The sequence below is a fragment of the Opisthorchis viverrini genome (genome assembly GCF_000715545.1).
Source record: "Opisthorchis viverrini unplaced genomic scaffold opera_v5_272, whole genome shotgun sequence".
In the NCBI taxonomy this organism is placed as follows: Eukaryota; Metazoa; Platyhelminthes; class Trematoda; order Opisthorchiida; family Opisthorchiidae; genus Opisthorchis; species Opisthorchis viverrini.
The window spans coordinates 263,161-285,496 of NW_008751930.1; the positions used below are offsets into that span (position 1 = coordinate 263,161).

Here is a 22,336-nt window from a genome sequence, read left to right on the forward strand (position 1 = left end):
AGGGACTTAGTGCTAGCTTAACACAATCATTCCGAGGTGCCTACACCTCCAGACATTCACTCAGGCAATCTGGATAGAAACTGACAACGAGAACGCCACCCACAACAGTTGGCAGCCTTATCTTGGAGCGTCTCCAACCAGGCGCAGTAAATAGCCCAACAACACGTCGATTGGACAGACGTAGCGCGAGTCGGCTACGAGGAGAACGAAGGCATGCCCTAACTGGTCAGAATCTCAGCCAACAGAAACAAACATTTATGGCTCGGCGCTTCTGGTCCACTACGAAGAATCTAGCGTGATCGTGAGGGAAATTTTGCGATAAACCTGCAAATAAAGCTGTAGTGATTTTCTTTCAGCTCAAGCTACCGCGTCTCTTGATAAACCATACATATAACATACATACCAGAACAGGAAGCCAAGCACCGACATAGGAGTTGCGCTACCGTCTGTCTATCAGGCATGACCAAATACATTCCTTCCATCGTCAACCTAACCAAAATATTTGAGTGACTATGCGAAGTGTAGGCAACGCATTGCCTGAAGCAACCAAATGATTTCAACTCATGACCATGCGGGTGTTTCCCAAACTGACAGAAGTAAGATAGTGTTGCCTACGAAATCAAGGCCACAAAATAACACACATGGGCACAAACCAACGACCAAAGACCTCTCACCTGACTCTTCTTCTCCAAGCCGGCTACGACACGATCAATTGCCTTGTCGAAGTGCACCAGAGTAATGCTCTGCGCATCTTCGCGCGCCGCAATTAGTGCCGCCTCGTTGCACACGCTCGCTATGTCAGCACCAGAGAAACCAGGTGTACGGGCAGCCATTCGGCGGGCCACAGTCTGAGGATCCTCAGCCAGTTTTAATGGTTTCAAGTGAACCTGATAGGTGTTGAAAGGGGGGAATTTTAAGAATAAAACTAGGTCTGTGATGAGGAAAAACACAATGCTAGCGAAAGTGAAACTAGATTTCGACAAATATCCACGACAAGTGCACACCGTCACAAAACTTGGGTGAGTGAATCAGGCAAGCATTAATCTTCGGCACGAAATAAGGAATGAGGTTAGGACGCTCAATACAGTTCGTAAGGTGCTGAGAGGCCAGGACAAAACGCTTTTCCCATACTTATTGTTCAAATCACTGAATGGATTTGAAACTTGTAAACACGAACCCAATAGGACAACGATTATACCTTTTACACACAAAGTTTGGCGTGGGAATAAAAAAGCGTAACAGTACAAATTCGTTCCTAAATCGACGGACTGATTATAGCGAGAACCTATGGACCGGAAGGTCCGTAGTTCGAACCCGAACCCGGCATCTTAACCGTTCCTGTCTAGCCTTGCGCAACCTGGAAGTATCTCAACCCTCGTGCTTTAATCGGATGACATCACAACTAGGCACAGAAAGCGTGTTAGCAGCTGACTTATTCAGATTATTTAAAACGGTTCGTATCTTTGAAGGATCGGAACCAAGGCGAGCCATATCGCCCGCTCTGCTCTGCTCACAGGGAACAACAAAACTTAGATCCCCGAGATTTCAGAAGTAAGTAGAGAAGTTTCAAGCAGTAGGTCAGTAACTCAAAATGAACAACGTAAATCAGTACTTGGATGAAACGTGTCGTATGTCGATGTAAAAGAAGGCTGCACCAAGAAGTGGCTTAGCTGTCCTTACAGGAAAATTAAGCACAATGATTATGGTTTGTCGGTGAACTGGGAAATGCGGGGTCATGTTTTGCTTGGAAATTGTATTTGTCACGACAATCTCCGATCGTTACACATAGTTCCGAGTATAGCTCAGTAACCCTAAGGTTTGAGTACAATCAAAGTTGATGAGATATGACGTCTGCTCTGCTCACAGGGAACAACAAAAGAGTCAATTTGAGGAAAGCCCTGCGAGCTCAGGATAAGCGAGCATTTTAAAAGAAAACATGTGTCTTCATAAAGGAAACTACTCACAAGGTTGGTGAAAACTCTTCCACAATCCACGACCGATTTCACCCTCCTTGGGGCTTATCAGGTAGGCGCAGTCCCCGAGTTTCCGTCAAACTTACGTTCTACTTGAACCCAAATTGGACTGTCTTAGAGAAATACACTCATTCGTGTCTAGTTCAACAGATGGATATGTTCCTGGTAGGGTAGGTAGCGAAAACCATTAGGGCCAGGTATCAAATCTCTTTCAGGTAACCAACTGCTCTGTACATCAGAGTGTGTCGACAGTGTCCAAGTGGATGCACACCACAAGTACTTTCGAGCCCATTCCGCAGACCACACTGGACTGCGGACAAAGAGGTGACTCGAGTGACTCATATCCGGATCGACGTCCACGCTGGGGCACGAGGTGAACGATGCAATCGGGACAGTATCTTTTACTAACGGATGAGATCAAATGGTTTCCGGTAGAAAAAGGCGGTGTAGTCACACACTAAAGCTTCCGGTTAGCAGCTACCGATATCATAGAATAAACCGAGAGGAATTCCCATCACTTGGCCTGTCTAAATATAAGCTTCCGTATCAATGAAGCAGGCGGTCAATTGAAGGCCATATCTTTCTGTTATGGGCTGCAGTTTCAGACCCATGAAGTTCACAGTTTGATAAACGCGGAGTCGTTTGCGACTATAAAAGTAGAAACTCACTCCAATGGCATCAACACGAGATTTTAACGGGAGATGGCGAGATGGCTCAAGTGGCTACAGTGCGAGCTTGATGACAGAAAGGTCCGTAGTTCGAACCCGACCTCTGCCTCTCGACTTCTCCTGTCAAGACTTGGGTAACCTAGCAGAACCCCAGCCCTTGTGCTTTGTTCGCGTAGCATGGCAGCTAGGCACCGAAAGGGTGTTACAGCTAAGCGATTATTATTTTTTATTATTCAACGGGAGCATCTGAGTATAGCACACCTTAGAACGGCCTCACTATAGTAGTTCACTTTGTCCACGAAGACACTGTAATGTGCCATTAAGAAATCACAAGAACTGCCAGATCTCAAAGCCACCACATAACAACTGCACGAACAGGGATAGCCAGGCTGGTAGATTATCTGTTCAACGGGACGGTAAAAACAGTAGCTAGTGGGGAATAATTGAGGAAAAAACTCACTTTGAAAATGGACGCACGACCTTTGATATCTGGCAGCGATACGTAGATTTGACGATCGAAGCGCCCGGGCCGAAGGAGAGCCGGATCGAGTATATCGATCCGGTTTGTGGCTGCCAAAACGACAACATTCTCTTGAGTGGTGAATCCTATTCAGGCGGTGTGTCCAGTTGATTCACGGTCACCGGATGGACAGAAAAGGGAAAACAATGGTTTCGTAAATGACAGAGACGGATATCAGAAGTTGACACGTGTATCGAGTCAGAGAGAAGATTAAATGACACAGATGACCGAAGGTGCTAGTCGCCCCGAGGGGTAACGTAGCCACGTCATCTACGGCGATTGTGTTCATCATTGTAAACGGGGAGTGCGCATACAAGTGAAAAAAGCTGATAGAGTAAACGGAAAAAGTACCACACAAAACGTATAACTACGTGACAATGAAAAAGTTGATTTACAATCAACGAAAACAAAGTTGAGGCGATTGATCAGAACGAACCAACCAGACTTGAACACACCAAGTGTACTAACTAAGGTGATGTAAACAAGATCAAGATCAACAAGGTCCTAAACCGAACCATAGATGACGATAGCTTACAAGTGATTTCTGCTGCCAAATGAAGAGATCAAGCGTAATCTCACAGACCCCATTGAGGGGATCCTGTCCGGAAGTCAGCCGTCCCTAATAACTGAACATCACATCATTAGGGCGGATGTGTCACGTGCAGGGCACGGACCAGACGAAGACATGCCCTGATTGGTCAGAATGCCAGCCAATACGGATCGAGCATCTTTGACTCGACGGTTCTCGCACCTTCACGGAGATTCTGGCACGACCTTGTGGAACACCTTGTGATTACCCTATAAATAAAGCTGTAATAATTTTTCCCTTGTCTCCATAAATGACTGTGTAGAGCTACCGCGCCTTTTGGTATACCATAGTGGGTGGAGCAGGAAGCCAAAGGACTGATACAGAGTTGCATTACAGTTCAACAAGACACAACAGATCCCGAACCCAAGACAAATGACAAACTATAAAGCCGGAAGTCCCCTACACTTCAACACGGCCTATTCAAATGTCCGCGAAATAACTGATAATTGTGTGATTTGAAAGGCGCTCTGAAAACCAGAGTGGATCCAGTTGGTTAACAGGTCAATGACTCGGTCATGTGCCAAACACTCGAACAACCTATGAAATGAGGTGATGATAGAATGAATCAAAGTAAACCGACAGACTGATTAATTAAACTTGATTTTCTACTCTTTGACGCCCACAAACGTGTTGTGTTCTGACCGGCGACGTTGCGCGCACATGTGATCCTGCTTGTTGACACACCACAAATTCCGCATACCACCCTACTAGTATGCTCCAAACCAATCAGTACAAAGTGACGGCTGCGAGCACGTGAAGTTTTGAATGGATATAAAAGACGTACAACACACTGTTGGAAAACAGCATAGCGCACATCTTTGAAATTGTTCTTATCTCTCTCAAAGAAATCGTATATATAGAGGATGGCGAAAAGACGGTGGAAATTCCTGGATATAGAGGGAACAAGAACCGGCCAGAAGCCTTAGTTACTTGATAGCTGGGCTTTGGTCATAGTGATATTGAGCCTAAGCAGGTGAGCAGAACAAAAAACGCCTCAACTGGCAGCCACTGACAAACGTAAATCAAAAGATCAGAGCTATTGAATCTTATTCGCATTGTCGTATTTTAACTAAAAGTGCTCCAACGAACAAAACATATTGCGCTTAAGCTACCGGTCATCCTGGCCATTCTTGATTCTGATTGGATGAGGAAATATCTTGAAAATACCGCCAGGCTTATGACCATACCAAAGCGAATTCGAGCGTGATTTAGGCGAACTTCAATGACTGAACAGCCAGCTAAAAATATCGTTCAGCTGTAACACCCTCTCGGTGCCTAGCTGCCATGCCACCTGAGCTGGGATACTGTCAGGTTGCTCAAGCCTAGACAGGAAAAGTCGAGAGGCAGAGGTCGGTTTCGAACCATGTTGTTCCCGACAGCCAGCTATGGCGCGTTGAAGTTGGATTACCGTTATTCAAAAAGAACACTTAAAAGTCTGGGCTAAACTGCTGGATGACCGTTATTCAAAAAGAACACTTACCGTCCATTTCCACCAACAACTGATTCAGTGTGTTCTCTCTTTCCTGATGTCCGAAACTGCTACCGGACCGCTTGCCACCGATGGCATCAATCTCGTCAATGAAGAGGATGCACGGGGCCTTGGATCGTGCGGTAGAGAACATGTCACGAACGCGTTTGGGGCCGACACCGACAAACATCTCTAGAAACTCGCTGCCGGATATGGACAGGAATGGTACATTGGCCTCACCGGCCGTTGCTTTGGCCAACATAGTTTTTCCCGTGCCTGGTGGACCCTGAAGGAGAGTTGAATCGTCAAACTCAGATCATGGAAGAATGTGGCTGAGCAAAACAGTGCGTACGGAAATCTCTAAGTGATACTTCATGGAATAGTCCTAATCACGTGACTTTGTCTAACTGCTAACTACTTGTTCCGCTCTGTCACTAATACTTTCATATCTATACCCATTTCCGTCCCTTCCAGTCACAGCAAACCGCCAAACACATCGGACTGACTCGTACAGAACACTCAAAGCATAATCAAAGTCAACAGAGAGTACAGCACTACGACAAACAGTTAAACTGTCATTTGGGAGGGAAATCGTAGGTTTATTTAAAATACCATCATACTTATGCACAAAAAACAGGAAAGTTAAGTTTGTGGAGAAACAGTTTTGTCCCGTCGATTGATGGGTTGGATAAGACGCGTAGTGGGCTCTAGGTAGGTGAGTAGCTAGGGCGCGAAACTACAGACTGGAAGGTCAATACCTTGACTGTTCTTGTCCAGGCTTGGACAAACTAACGGTATCCCAGCCCTCGTACTTCCTTCGGGTGGCATGGCAGAGTAGCTAGGGCGCGAAACTACAGACTGGAAGGTCAATACCTTGACTGTTCTTGTCCAGGCTTGGACAAACTAACGGTATCCCAGCCCTTCGTACTTCCTCGGGTGGTATGGCAGCTGGGCATCAAATGGGTGTTACAGTTGAACGATCATGATCGTTATTCACACGCGTGCTCAATTGTGAGCGGCAAAGCAATTCACGTTGGGACCACTGTTCCACCCGTACCAACGAAACTTCCAACAACTGTCTGGCTGATTTCACAGCACAGACAGCCTGTGTTATTCGCCTCTCTATTCCAGAAGTCCTCACGTCACAAAGGGTCCTACATCAGATCCAAAAGCCTCACCAAGTTATAATAATAATAATAATAATAATAATAATAATAATCCATCTACCTGGACAACGGACTGAAAGGACCCCAAACCGGTGCACTAAAGGCTACCGTCAAAAAAGCTCACTCGAGCTGACTCGGCTCAGAGTTTGTATCGCCAAAAAACGATACCAAGATGACAGCTTTTATTTCGGGAAAACGTGAGAAACGCAACCTCAGTTGTCTAGCATCAGTCCACACCTATTCATTCGGCAGTTTTATTCCACAGGAATTTCATTCAACTGTAAAACTTTGAATTGACCATACCACTTAGAAATTTTATGATGAAAAGAAACTGGAAAGTGTGTCCACCAATCGCGGAGACCTGAAGGATATCCTGTGTGGCAAACGATTATTTACGTAAAGTTTAGCCATCGTTCAGCTGTAAGACGCTGTAAGAGCTCTAAGATAGGACCGATGGTCTGTCTCACCTTCAACACTGCTCCACGAGGAATTTTGGCTCCCAAAGCTTCGTACTTTTGAGGATTCTTCAAAAAATTGACGAACTCGATTATCTCCAACTTGGCCTCCTCGCATCCGGCCACATCTGCGAACCGCACGCCAATTTTGTCCCGCTCTATGAGGCGAACAGGTGACTGTGCGAAGTTAAACAGGCCAGATCCCATTCCACCCTAGACGACGGTGGGAGAGAAAAGCGACGAGGTTTGAAGACGGTTAGGAGAAGTGCAGCTCCACGGGCGGAAGTGCACCACGTTTTGAACATCACATGCAATAAATGCAATAGAATGCAACGCGCGACAAAAAGGCAGCAACGGCCCTCTTACATCAACGGTACCCGTGTTGACCCTGATTGATCAATCGCCGGGGCGGGACATTTCACAAACCAAAAGGGATGAACTATACAGTAAGCTGTTGATAAACTCAATTTCAAAATGGACCAAAAACCGACTCACCTTACGGACCATACCCCCGAAGCTGCTTCGTAACGAGTAGAGGACGAGGCCTAGGATGACCGCAGTAACTCCAAAATGGAAAACCTCCGAACTGTAAATAGGGGAGGGGGGATCATACACGAGATGCTGCGATATATTCGTGTGTGCTGATTAAATCAGTATTGTTACGAAAGCAGTTGGCGTGTAAAAAATCAGTTCTAGCAATGTGTAACGATAAACTGATTTGAGCTTAATGGCAAAACACATTATTGTTTCTGTTATCGGTCAACCGACAGTTCGAAGTCGGTGGGTTTCTAACTTGTTGATTACCACGTCCGCATCGTGACGCGAGTTACTGTGACAACTCTACATCGAATGCCTGTGAATAACTGTTTGACATTTAATCATCTTTTATTTCGAGCAAGGAACAGAACATAGGAATCCGGTGCAATCAGCGAACTGAGCTCCGCGAAACACAATAAACGAACAGGTACAGGGTATGCTGCTGCACGAAAACCCCCAATCGTTCAGGGATTGTTCAACAACTAGGGTATGCATGAAACTGTGACCACGACCCATCCACAGACCTAAGTAGTCAACGCGAAATCCTAGAAGAATACGTTTCAGGGCCAGTAAACCCGGTCGCTTTCATCCGAAGACCTGTTATCGACCGTTCTACGCCAGTTCGCCTACTGCTACTGCCAAAATGGCGTTCTGACGGAAATCTTATATGGATAAACAATCTAACCGCATGGTTCGGCTGTAACGCCCTTTCGGCGCATAGCTGCCAAGCCATGCGAAGAAAGAACGAAGGTTGAGATACACCCAGTTATAACCAAGCATAGATAGGAGCAGTCGAGATGCCAAGGCCGGGCTGAAAACACGGACCTCCTGGTCAGTAAGTTCGCTCCTTAACCAATGAGTCATCTTGCGTCCAACACAGCAAAATTACACAGAGAGAGGGAGAGAGAGAAAATCACTTACGCTTGCACCCTTGTCGAATAGATGACATTTATCCGATGCATTGGATCGACGCCCATATGTGACTCTAACTCGCGTAAACCCCGTTCGAACGTGTCCACCGCGCCTATCTCAAACCAATAGGTTGCGGGCTGGGTGCTTTGTGGCGTAGCCAAATCGCGAGAACCAGAGGGTAGATGCACGGTGGGTTCCACGCCGGGTTTTAGATAGACTTGAACCCATGACTTGTTGACAACCTCCAAATGGTCAACCAGTCCTCTGCATTTGAGACAGATGAAGGAATTAAACGGGTATAATTATCAACTCAACTAAGTAATTGATTTGTTGATTTATTGATTAATTAATTATAGAAAAACTCAAGAAACCGAGGGAAATAATTGGACAACAAGGCAGTCGCAATTCGCACGATACCCAGGCAACTGAATGCACTAGTTAATTTTGATATCATATTAATAGGAGGCTGTTGGTGCCCTCATCTCACAAAATGAGGTACTGGTCGAGAGCTGCTGTCAGAAGGTCTACAGTATTGAGAATGAACCAATAAGGATGAATTCTCACAGGTTGCTGGACCACTCCACAATGCCAAGCACAATCATGGTATAAGGAATCATGATCAGTATCGCTGAAAAAAATTAACGATGATTGATGATAATCGCTCATCTGTAACACTCTTTCTCCGGTGCATCCCGAAGAAACACGAGGCTGGAATACTGAAAAATAGGAGTGATCGAGATACCCGGGGGGTGGGTTTGAATCAGGGACCTTGTGGCTAGTAAGTTCGCACCTTAACCACTGGACCATCTTGGGCTCCATCAATACTGACGGCAACACCATATGAGAACACCGGTGATTCACTGGCTCACAACCGTCACCCTATTTGAATAGAGCCTAATAGTTGAAAGAAGAAAGTTAGAAAAAATCGTTCAGCTGTCGCACCCTTTCGGTGCCTAGCTGCCATGCCACATGAAGGAGGCACGAGGGCTGGGATACTGCCAGGGAAGTCGAGTGGCAGAGGTCGGGTTCAAACCACGGACCTTCCGGTCAGTAAATTCGCGCTCTAACCACTTGGCCCATCTCGTCCCCATGAAAGGAGAAAAGTGTGACAGGAACCTAGGGCTGGTCTGCCACAAACATCGGAGGCGTCTACACCTGCACACTCAGTCAGACAATCTGGGTGGAAACTAGCACCACCGACATCGGTTAGCCACCATATCTATCGTTCAGTGTCTCCAATCATGCACACGGTGGAGGTCATGAGGACCCCATCCTGGGATGCAAACAGCACCAACAACACCCACACTTTCATCCGCTCTGGCCTGGCGGGTCAGCTGCAATCAGAGAGAAGGGGGGTTTCCCCCCTCTACAGAACGGTTATGTCTACCGCTTGGTTTCGTATTCTGATTGTTCGTGTGACCCGCCTCAGTGTCTGACTGCCCACGAGGGTATTCATTTCGCTTGACCACCAACGAGATTAGCCATCCGTCGAACTGTGGTACGAAATGAGGGTTGGAGGACTCACCATACATGCCCAGCTTGTTTTTTTTTGTTTCAGGCTCGAAACGGACAGACCATGATATGCTAACGTGAACGAGTGCTGTCAGCTGGGCCAGGAAGACAGTCGAAGTCCACGGACAATTACGGAACACCTGTAGCAGTTAGATTGCAGAGAAAATACGTCCCGCGTCCGGACCTTCATTCACGAAATCTCATCAGTTGTCCTCATCTTTTTGAACTATTTCATCCCGGCATTGAATTTGTACAATACTTCGAACAACGGTTCATTCAGCCATCTGCTAGCTCCACTCCGGGCCGCCGGCCTTCGACAGACTGGTGGACTATGAACTCCCCTCAGTTTCACAAGTGTCCGAATGTATACCTCGACTTAAGCGTTATCGTGCTTCTGGTCGTGAAGGCCTTTCATCTGCTCTGTTCAATGATGGCTGTGAGTCAGTACCTGTCTTGCCTATTTGTGTCTATCTGGGAGAAAGGCTGTCCCAGACCACTGGAGTGGGTCGACAATAATGTCCATTTTCGAAGGCGGTACTCGCAGTAAATGTAGTAACCGGAGAAGACAGTTTGACTCCTGTTGCAACAAAGCTTCTGGCGTGACTGTTTCTTCATCGTCCTATGGCGGCAAGCGAATCACTGAGCAGTGAGCATCAAGCGGGATTTCGACTGGGTAGAGGCTGCGTCGACCACATCTTCATACTCCGTCATGTGTTAGATGAAGCCGTGTATACGACTCACAGTCTTGACTTCAAGGGTTCGCTCTCTCCTGTCAGTCGGTTAGTACTGTTAACCATGCTTGCTTAACTGGGTATACCCCAGAAGTTGAACATAATCCAGTGTTTATAGTCACACACCTCTAGGTGTGCCAGACTGTATGGTGAGCTCTCCAAAAGCTTCCTTACAAGAAAGTGGTGTCCGACAAAGATGTCTACACTCTCCGTTATTGTTCAATTTCGTCATTGATGAAGTAATGAGGCGGACGCCGGAGGGTCTTCAAAATTCCGGTGTTCAAATTGCTTCTGGTGATAACCTTATCAATCTGGAGTACGCCCTAATCCTTGAAGACGAAGACGAAGCAAAAGACCTGTTGAATAGACTGACCACCGTCATATCATCTTTGGGCATGCGCCTTGCACCTTCAAAACTCAAAGTCATGCTTCAGAACGTACAGCCCCTGAACATGTCCACTAAGATTTAAGGAGAATCACCAGACGTTGCGGGGAATTTTACATGCTTCGGTAGATGCATTAGCTCTATCTGATGAAGTCAGTCCACGAGTTTCAAAGGCCTCAATCAGGTTTGCGTTACTGATATCCGTTACCTGTGGCATCAAAAAGGCATACTGCTGGATCTTAAGGGTTGCAAGTACCAAGCTACAATAAGGGATATGTTGTTGTACGGCTGCGAGACGTGGCCTCTGCGGACAGATGGTGTGAGGCGTTCTCAGTTTTATGAAGACCAATGCCTCAGAAGCGTTGGATCGCGTCAACGGATTAATCACGAGGTGATCACGTTTGGTTGTAGGTACTTCAATCGCGGAAAACATCCAGTATCATCGATTACGATGGCTCTGCCATGTTCCACGCATGCCGAGACCGGTGTTGTTCTCTCTGCCTGCTTCAGAACGGCGGAAACGTATGACTTGACAGAAGGGTGTAAGAGAGATCACCAGGAGTTTGTGTGTTGGTGCGGTCCACCTCCCAGGATAGGGTTCACGTGACGCCTCATGCGACTGGTTTGGAACATTACAAGAAAAGACGACTGACCGGTGTCAGTTTCTTTCCAGATTGTCTGGTTGATCGCTTGAGATGCTGGCACTTAAGAAGGCTTGCGATAGACCAGCTCCAACCTCCTTCCTCACCAACTCTTCTTTTCACTATAAGGCTTTAAATATAACTGGATGAAATTTTTTGGTTATACTGCGGTGAAGCATCACAGTCAACAGAGATGTTATTGGTCATGATGACGCACTAGTACCCTACTCTTCACCCCTCTCTGCACTGAGCAACACTATGCATCACTGATGCATTGCTGTCATTGATGACAACGACGATAGAGTGATGCACGATGTAGTTCGATGACAAACCTCCAAAGCAAAGTTTATTTATAGACACTCCTGGCAGTGTAAGTTATCGCTGAATGGGCCTAAATGCCTGCAAGCGACAGTATACGATGTCTGCTACCTTTGTGGAGCGTAAGACATTTGGCCGCCACCCGGCTGCATTATATGAGAGAGAACTCCGTCTGTCTTGCCTTCTGGCGCATCAGTAGGACAGGTAGGTAGAACTTACATCGACTAATCTTGCCTGGATTTCTACAAACAGGTAGTTTTACAATTCCGAGCAGATACAAATAAGGAACGTTAAGGGTATTTTAGAAGTATATTCTAAAATATAATCAATCGCACTTGTGGTAAGCTCAAACACTATTCTTGATTACACCTTCAGTCCATAAAAATTCAGAGACATTTCTCGGCATGTGAACGTGCGCGTAACCTATGTTGAACTACCGATCCAGATCAAGTTAGGAAAAACTCATTGAACTGGTGTCAATACTTATCAGATCAATCGTTTACCGTAATACATAGGCGTCAAAAAACGTAAGGAACGTTGCTTTATCTTTGAAAGGACGGGGAAGCCTTCTCGAGTCAACAAAAAATGTACTTGTGCGTTTCTGGTGTTGCTTCCCCCAAAAAATAACAATTCAAAGGAAATGCCAGAGAAACTCGCTCTTCTAAAAGTGGAGTGCCAGTGATGTCCCCACATTGTGCCATAGAACAACAACACCGAATTCAACTCCTGGAAATCGATATAACCAGCGGTGTCGAAGCCTTTCGAGAAATTCTGAGGTTGCCATAATTGGGGTGCATTTAGTGTTCGTTGGAAGTGCGACTTGTGGAGCACTGTCCCTGAGTCGGCTCGCTTTTTGTGTGACAGATAAACATCCCAACATCAGCGGTCTCACGGCTGTCACTGTCACATTGAGGCTGGTTTCGCCAACATTGTTGACGAAAGCTGTTTTATGTCGAATCTATCTATCTATCGAGTACTAACCAAGCAACAACCAATAACGTTTCAAGTCGCTTTCTTTCTTTCACTGCTGAAACGCTGCATGCACCTATGGACCGACTTTTTTACTAGATACCGCTGGTCACTCGACAAAAGAATCCAAAACGGATAACACGCGGCGAAGGTTCAGCTGGATCGGGTGACATTCCATCACACGGGTCACAGTCAGCATTGCGTTTCAGAGAGTGTGGTAATGATGTTGGCTCAGTTACGACGAACGATGACTTTTTCCATTCAGCTGCATCCTAACCGGTCGAGTCAGCAGTGCCGATTGGCCTTTTGACAAAAAGCTCGTTCCTCTTTCATCTTCTTCTTTCATCTAGGGACAAGCTATAGTTGAAGTGAGAGCTTTCACGTCACGAATCCATCGTTCGGCATTGAACGACCCCGGACAAAGAAGTAGACGATCGATCAACGTTGGACCGCTTCACTCCTTGGAATTCGTAACAAGAATATATTCCAATGCCTTTCGGAACAAAAACTAAGCCGACGGTTAGAAATCATCACACAACTTCCAAAGAACTCTAGCCGGTCACATATCGACTTTGCCACCACGGTGCTCATGACGGTGGGTACTATGAGTCCCTATCACTATTACAGGTGAACGAATAAAGATTACCAGAACCTCGGGGAAAAACTTCGACAAATAAACGAACAAGAACTTGTTTTTAAGATGGACTAGGAAAAAAACCAAAGCACTTTAGAAGAGGCTAAAGCAAATACGGAGGTCCACACAAACGGCACATCCACAAACGAGTGTTTGAAAGTTGCGCAACGTAAACTAGAAGTTCAGCTAATAGACTGATAAGGAGAGCTCACTGCTGCAGGAAAGTGTCCACGAACTCCTTCCATGTGATCCTTTTATATCGTGGAACAGAAGTTGCCAGGATGTAAGTGATGCAAGCGACTCCGAGGATAATCAACGGGCCATTGCCCACACCGCCAGGATTCGCTGACTTGCCTGGACCGAAAGAGAATTCAAACTCGATGCGTTCTACACGTGAGCAAAGGGTTAGAAGCTGACCGTCACAAAATAGGTGACTTACTGAAGTTCGGCTTCGAAGAGCCTGATTCTGGAGGAGTGGTTGTTTTGTCAGTTGGTTTATTTGTCTCCGTGCGTAGAAAACAGGGAAGTCGAACATTTCGAACGACGTTTTGAGCACCGCGAGTCGTGAGCAACTGTGGAAATCGCAAATTCTGGATTGAAAGGAATAATGGTTGAAAGAGGGAGAGAGAGAGGACTACTGTACTACAGTTAGGTATCGGTTAAAACATAAAATTGTTAATATAGGCTGTCTGAATTTACTGTTATGCTACCGCATGGCAGAATCACCAGTAATACGAACGCCGACATGTCCACTCGTGTCTCAGTTGGGCGTTAAAAGAGCACCGATACTGTTTACTTCAGGTAAGCGCGGGATTTCGCTAGAGTTTGAAAAATTAACGTCGGCGTCGTGCCTATTTCGGATTATTGGTGTTAGCCACTGCTACGCCACCAGCCCTCCCCGATCGTCGAAATGAGCAGATTGCGTGAAACACCACCTTCACCATCCTGCGGGCGTTCACTGGTTCACTTACTGCGGTTAATGAGTTCACTAATCCAACCAATCACACGCCTGAACTCCGCGAGGAAGCGCAGCTCATTGGGTGGAACTATCATATAGCATTGAATTATTGTTATTGGTAGATATTATATACCATGAAAATTAAAAACAAAGAGCACCACTTAATCATTTAATCAGATTGGATGGAATAAATGCGTGGCGAGATGCTACCGGGGTTTCACTTTATTAGACTACGAGACGTAGCTAATAGACAAGAGGGTTTTGGAAGCACAAATGGTTGACTTTAAAGTTCTGCATTAACAGTACACTAACCCCGCAGTGCCGTAGAGGGTCTAGCTCGGCTGTTATCGTCGTTCAGAAGTGACTGTTAGGCCGATGGGGTGGGGCTGATGATACTGCATTCAACAATTGACTCACGCCCAACTCAATCAGCAAGTTAGCCGGCTGCTGCGGAGACACCTACAGTGACAAAACAGACCGGCCTCCATCAGTGCAGTCGGCAGAACATAGTACGACATACTTAGAGCTATGACACAGCTGACTCCAACACGTCAAAACTCGAATCCGTCATTAGCGAACGTGACACGTGACACGTCGAAAGAATTCATCACGTGTGTTGTTACATAACAAATTGTTATGTAATCCGACACCAAACTTGCTTCCTACCAATGGGGTCTTATGTAGTAAGGTTCACGAATACACGAAGGGCAGTAAAACAGAGGCGGGGACAGGCGACACCTGTCGCTGTCTGTTGGGTCTGCACATAATCTGAATTTTTGACAACCGCAGCCTCAGCATTTCGATTGCTCCTATCCAGACTTGGGTAGCCTGACAGTATCTTAGCCCTCGTGCTTCCTTCGGGTGGCATGGCATCTAGGTAGAGAAAGGATGTTCCAGCTGAAAGATTATTACTATTATTATTACTACATATTTTCGCTAGCGGATGAATAATGCCAAGAATTTAACATCTAATGAGACACATGATACCCTTGGTGATATCTCGGGGTATTAGTAACTGTCTGCGGCGAATGGACCAGCCATCCTCTAATCAACAACAACCTGCATCTTTGTTGGGAAAGTCCATGTGGCGACCACTTCCACTTGAAAAAAAAACATTATCGCTTCAGCAGATAAAAAGTGAACATCCTAGCTTGTCTGGAGTTCCCGGATGAACTTCCTACCCACATGCCGCGAGGACGATGTGCTCGGTCTCATAAAATCCCAGCCAGATGGAGTGAGCCGCATCTGACTAGAACATCTGGTCGCATTCCGCGCAACCTCGCGAAAACATTACCCTACGTCTTCCAGAAAAGTAACAGTAATAGACGCTTACATTATGGGGGACTTCCAGTCCCGACACGCGATCGAGTACGGCCGATGTGAAAAGTTTCTTATCTCCTCTGAAGAAATCAACTCCCGATATCTTGAAGTGTAGTCAAAGTGTATACTTCATCCTAGAACAGACCTCACTATTCCACACGGTATCAGGTTCCCAAAGCTCAAGATAGCTCAGTGGTTAAAGCGCTGACGGAAGGTCTGTGGTTTGAACCCAGACTTTGAAGCTCGATTGCTCGTATCTAGGCTTAGACAACTTGGTAGTATCTCAGCTGGCAAGGAGAACCAGATACATCGAGAATATGTTCTCATATGCCATTGACTGAAGAACACGCAACAATTTCTACACTACTGAGGACTTTCCCCTTACAACGATACTGAACCTGAATCTCAAGAAAGAGCCTTAAACGCTATATTTTCTGTGCGGCTCACCGAGAGATGTTACGTGGAGTCATTTTCACAGATCACATTGCCAAAGTCCAGCTGGATGAAGCCCCATTTCTTCCTGAAGACACAAGATCACCCGTAGCCCTATCCCTTACGCAAGATGTAAATCCCCCTGAGGGTCGTGAAGATGCTAATTGGTCCGTACGTTGCTCTGTAGTTAACACAATCGAATTACCTCGGAGATCTCATTTCCTTGCTTCAAGGTGGAGTACAGTGAAGAATTTTGCAACTTTCACCTCGGAACGCATGGTAAATCAAGTGGAATAGTGTAAAGTGTACTAACAGAGCTCAAAAACGTTTGTTCTCCTCCAATGGATGCTTCGTCTCAAGAGTTGCCAACAAGTAGAATAGGCTTTGCGACGAATAAAGTTACCAACGAAAAACTGGTCACACCACTCTTCAGTCAAAAGTGAACCCAAACGGCATATGCACAGCCTCTAAAGCCAAAATTGTGGGATGCTGCTCAAAAACTAAGAAAGCTGCCAGCAGTTTACCTCACGTTTCTCTACATGGACCACCAACGACCTTACAACCATGCTTGGTTCCCCAATGATCTCCTATGCCGACGATGCCAAACTCTCAGTAGATTGCGTGGGATTCCAGAAAACTAACTGGTCCTTCCCAAATGACAGTGGCACAAATAGACTGAATCTCAGTGCGGTGTGACGGTTTGTGCAGCCCCATAACTGCCTGAGCTGTGGATGAACGGATAAGTTGTCGAGTCGTTGGATCTGATAGCTCTCAGGACAGCGACCAGCACAGCAGAGCACAAGGTTAGAACATGGCGTTTAGAACAGGATCAATAATTAAAACATACACCAGTACAACTCGGCCAAATCAAATATACGAATGTATTCACCTTTACAACCAACCGGAGTGAGTGCAAAGCACTCATATCATCCAGGGAAAGTCGACCTTTAGGTGCAGGGATTCAGGAATTGAGGCGTAGAATTGATGTTTGTCTACGCTTCCAGGATTAGTTTTCGATTAGTGTTCACTGTGGCTCCGCTGAAAAACGCAAGTAGAAAGCAGAGTACAACGCAGCTCCTTAGGGTCAGAGTATTGAACATTAGGGATTCCAACGACGGAAATCACAAAAACAGTATATATCAGCAAGTTGCTTCAGTCTTTTAATGTGGTATCAACAAAAGAAAGAACTCACTACACGAAATCATAATAATCCTTTCCGAAGATAGTGCTCTAATTTGTAAAACTCTCCTCGATGCATTAAGCCACCATCATCACCATTAGCTGTGAAAACCGCACACTTACCATGCGGTGGCCATAGCTGCCACAATTTCGTTAAATGGTTATTTCGGGAGGTGGCTGATATAACTGAGTTGTAAACACAGTGGTATCAGTGGACATTCTTTGCGGGGAGCTATGCACTAAAAACAATAGCTTGGATGCATGAGTGTCACTGATGGCGTGACTGGCCCATGTCTGTAAGTGTCTCTAACCATTGATTTGCCCCTCCCGGGATCTCCATACAGGGAGACGGCAACGACCAACGCAGCTGAGTTTGCCAGTAATGGCTTTCATACTTCGCTGCCAAGCCATTGCTTGATCCCCCTTGGCTCGTTTCCACCCACCGCGTAGTTGTGCGAAAAGAGCCCTCCGAAGAAGTCTGTCAACTGGTATAAGGAGGACGCAGCCATACCACCGCAACCCATGCAGTGTGATTAGTTTATCTATCCAAGGGCGAGTCATTCCTTTCGAAAACCATTCGACGGACTTCAGCATTACTGATCCGGTGTTCCTACCAGACTCGGCCAATGCTCTGAAGGCATCGATGGTCGAACACTGAAAGTTTTTTTGATGTCCTGGGCGCGCAGCAGCCAGCCTTCTGATTCGTACAACAAAATACAGCGCAGCACAATGACATATGGCTGATGCCACGCCTACGCCACATGTGACGCAGGCTCACAAAAGCTGCTCTCACCTTCCCAATCCGGGTGGAAATATTCTCTTCCACAGGACTAATACAGCTGCTAAGGTAGACAAATTTATCCCTAGCATAACTCCTTTCACATCTTGTCATGCTTCATCCATGCGCTCTCTATCACTACAATGCTGGTTTACCACAGTTGTTGAGCTAGCTCAGATCGACGAACATCGATCCCGAATCGCTCGCCCAGTTTTCATTCCTAGGAGACGACGACTTGGGTATTGATATCACCCGACAGGGTCACTATGTAAGTGCATCGTGCTTGACGAATGGGCCCCGACAACTCTCAGTAATGGATGTTCATCTCAACGTTAGAACTGCAAGCTGTTGAAGCATATGCCGACACTACAAACAGACGCCTTTTCATGTCAAAGTGGGCTGAGCTTGATTGGGCTGGATAACCGGATGGCGCTGAAACAACTATTCACTGTGACCCAGTGCAGCAAAGTACGTTCAGCCCCAGGGGGAGTGCAACTCCCACGCCATATATTCCACGAGTCATCATTTCTGGATGAACGGACACACGGTGAGATGAGTTCTTCTTTGATGTTCTGAGACACATAACCACGCTTGGTTGTTGTATGTGTTTCGGAGACAGCATACACCAATTGTAATGTCTCAGCGAGCATTGCTCTTTTATCAATTTGACAGAACACGGACGTTGAAAGCCCTTATGTAGAAAGGATCTCGTGGACTTGGTAAAGTGTTTTTTGTTTATTGTTAATAAGTAGATGGCTGCATAAGGCCCGTCGATCAGATAACTGGCAGTCAAATGATTCAGCAGCGCTTGCTTGTGTGATGGGAAGGGGTGGGGGAAGGAAATCGGTGGATAAAAAACCGTGCGGGCAAACGATAATACCCGGTTGCCCATGCCTAAGAGGGAATTTGATTGTGAGACTTCACCTTGAGAATCTGACCCAAAAGTCTGACTCGTGAGCAAGCAGGAAGAAGAGTTATCGTAGACAACTCTTCCGGGACCCAATGAATCAATAGTCTGACCTGTTCGGATGCATGAAGCTGGCCTAACCTGAGGGCCCAGGGAGTAAGGCATTGCTGTCTCACTTCTGATGCGGCTATGTAGAATAGGTGTCTTTTGAGCAGCACCGGACTCTTTGGCTGTAAAAGTATTTTGACCGTGTTGAATAATGCGCCGGCGGTCACGGTCAACCGTTTGGCAATCGGAGTGTGGTTTCTAGGGCCGATCTTTTCTAACCCGTTCTTCCTTGGGGGGAGGTAGCATCGCTGCTACCATAAATATGGGCATGTTGGTAACTGGGGGAAACACCTTACTGCTTACACACTTCTATCGCAGAGGACAGTGCGATGTTACCCCCAGACAGCCTCGTAGCACAATTATTCCTAATACGGAGTTTGACTGCTGTTGGTCTGGCTGCTTTCCTTTGGCCTTTCTGGCATGGTTGCACCTTGTGGAACGAAGTTCCAGCCAGTGTATATCGCGTGATCACTGCAACACTCAAGTCCGACCATCATGTCAAGGTGTCAGCTGTAGGGGCACTATGAGATTGTATTATAAAAAAGATTAAAGATTAAAAAAAGATTAAAAAGATATAAAAAAGCAAAAAGAAAGATTAGCAAAATATATGGTCAAAAGAATTATGGGTGATGGGTCAGTATAAACGACAGTTCAGGAGCTCGAGGACTACCGAATGCCTCGCGTGTTCACTCAATCTTAGGCCACAATATCGTCTATCTTGGGCCACAATAACGATTGCAACAGCTCGTCTGACACACTGTGATGCGCCATTCTGCATGCCTGTGCAGATACGATGTCACGGTTGTAAGTGGGCTGAAATACCGTCAGGGCGCCCACACCTAGACAGGAGGATGGTTAGAGTCCTCAACCAAAGCATTTGGATCAAAAGCCTAACCGCAAGGCAGCGGTGTTTGGCGAGAAGTGCAAATGCATTACCATTTCTACGGAATAAGTCGCCATATGTTCCAACCCCCAACCTGGAGCACCAGGAGACTGTGTTCGTCAGACTTCTCACCACAGACCAACCCAACCTGGTGAATTGTGTCTCGTGGAAACCCCGTAGTATAGCTCAATGGGTCGCTGAGGTAGGCAAACCGTCATACCACGGTAATGTCCGGTCTTTTCATGACCTGGCAGAGGGGTGCGAAGGAAATTACGAAGCATCTGGGTGCTGTCGGTGCTACTCACCTACCAGGATGAGGACCGCGTGATCCCCAGTGCGCCTGGTTGGAGACGCTGAAATATATGGTTGCCAACCGATATCAGTGCCGTTCTTGTCGCCAGTTTCTATCCAGATTGCCTGAATGAGTATCTGGAGGTGTAAGCACTTCGGGATGATTGTAGTAATCTAGCATTAAGTCCCTTTATTCTCTTCTTCACTATAAGGCTTTCAAAGAAATCATCGTTGTACGGCAATGAAGTATCGGTGTTGAACACTGATTTTATGCTGTCAATGATGATGATGATGATGATGAGCAGATAACTTCACCGGTAAATAGAAGAATATTTCTGAAGTGAATAACGTTGTGCCTTGAATTCCGTGTTCTGAGTCAACTCAGGGATGAAAAGTGCGTATCGAACCCATTTTCATGGTCGTAGAATCCCTTTGAAGGCACCGGGAAACATAAGACCTGTAAGCTACCGGATTCCGCAATCCTTTCAAGTTAATTCTCGCTATGCACAAAGACAGTATCTCCCAATTTCCAGAGGTACTCAAAGTAGTGAGGCGTTTCGCGTATTGAATTAGTTCTGAAATTGGTGTGACAGATGAGGACAGTAGGACAGCCAAGCATTTATCGAATACTGGCGTTCTGTTCTCAATGATCATTCCGAGTGTCCTTTCGCGCCGGCATGTAATGTAAACACGTGCAGTTGTTCGACAGTCATTTGACTATTGTTTTATGCCCTTAACATCTATTCGAAGTGCAACGGCTTAGAAGACCTTTGGCTGTCTGAAAAAGTGGGGTGGAATTTAGAAGCACATTGGGATAGTCAGTAAAGTAGAACAGATAAGTGATATAAGAATGGAACCTCGAAGACATCCAGTAGGAATAGTAAAGAAGAGTAGACAAGCCTAGCTTTCAGGCCGAGTATTGGGCTGAAAAGGCTTCAATACGGAGTCTGACTTCCCATTTTGTTTTCTAGCTTGGGAAACGATATGTGGGACGAAAATGGACGTTACGAAAAGCTAGATGCAGGTTCTTCATTCATTATCCTCTGTCAGGTCAAAGGTTGGCCACCATGCTGAGGTGGGCAAGAAAAACAGCAGCCCCTTAGGTAAACGATGGTTCGGCATGGGCAATACATGGCCTAAGCAACGCAGCTTCTGGTGCTGGACACATTCTTCAATGGAAGTACCCGGTGCACAGCCGAAACCGTACTTTCTAACTGCCTCATTACGGATTCACCGACACCAACCCACACGAGCTATAGTTCTGAGACAACGATTGTCAAACACCTGAAAACGTCTCAGTTCCGGTGCTCGAATAGGTCAAGTCTCACAGCCATGCAACAAAATGACCTGTACCGTAGCCTGATACACACGACCCTTGACATTAAGGGATAAACCACTTTGGCGCCATAGGTGTCTCAAATTAGCAAACGCGGCCCGAGCCTTGCAGATTTGTGCATTAACCTCATCCCTCACACTACAATCAGAACTAAGACAACTCCCAAGATATGTAAAATGCTCCACAACTTCCAGTACCTCTCCCTGGATTGTAAGTGACGCGTTCAGGGACTGCACGTCCACGAGCATGATTTTACACTTCGTGGGCGCAAAGCGCATACCAAAGGAGGGGATGACTTTGGTCAGTTCATCCAAAAACACCTGCGCCTTCTCTTCTTCGAAGATAAGAATGATGTCGTCTGCGCACTCCAGATCGACAAGGTTTTCTTCACAGGCTATTTGGACATCAGGGCTTTGGATACCCTCCAGCGTTCGTCTCATTATTTCATCGATCACGAAGTTAAAAAGGAATAGAGTTGGCATCCCTGACGGACTCCGCTGTGTGAGGAAGCCTTTGGAGAGCTCTCCGCATACTCTCGCACATCCGGTAGTCCGAGAATACAAAGATATACTACGTCAGCTGTGAGAACCGCGTACTCGTCGTACACTGGTTGTAGCTGCCGCAGTTTCGTTCACCGATGATTTGGGGAGGAGGGGTAAGTAGCTG

General features: G+C 46.3%; 1 protein-coding gene across 1 annotated transcript in view; it reads right to left on the reverse strand.

Moving 5' to 3' along the window:
- The window catches only part of T265_09385 (hypothetical protein), a gene marked incomplete at both ends in the record, with an annotated part of 34,223 nt that extends 12,071 nt beyond the window's left edge, over positions 1 to 22,152 (reverse strand). The window contains 9 exons of the mRNA XM_009175429.1: positions 675 to 887; positions 3,102 to 3,247; positions 5,231 to 5,504; positions 6,852 to 7,052; positions 7,335 to 7,425; positions 8,298 to 8,552; positions 13,691 to 13,865; positions 13,918 to 14,068; positions 21,868 to 22,152. Coding sequence (XP_009173693.1) covers positions 675 to 887; positions 3,102 to 3,247; positions 5,231 to 5,504; positions 6,852 to 7,052; positions 7,335 to 7,425; positions 8,298 to 8,552; positions 13,691 to 13,865; positions 13,918 to 14,068; positions 21,868 to 22,152 — 1,791 coding nt within the window. The remainder of the gene's footprint in view (positions 1 to 674; positions 888 to 3,101; positions 3,248 to 5,230; positions 5,505 to 6,851; positions 7,053 to 7,334; positions 7,426 to 8,297; positions 8,553 to 13,690; positions 13,866 to 13,917; positions 14,069 to 21,867) is intronic.
- Between the last annotated feature and the right edge of the window lie 184 nt (positions 22,153 to 22,336).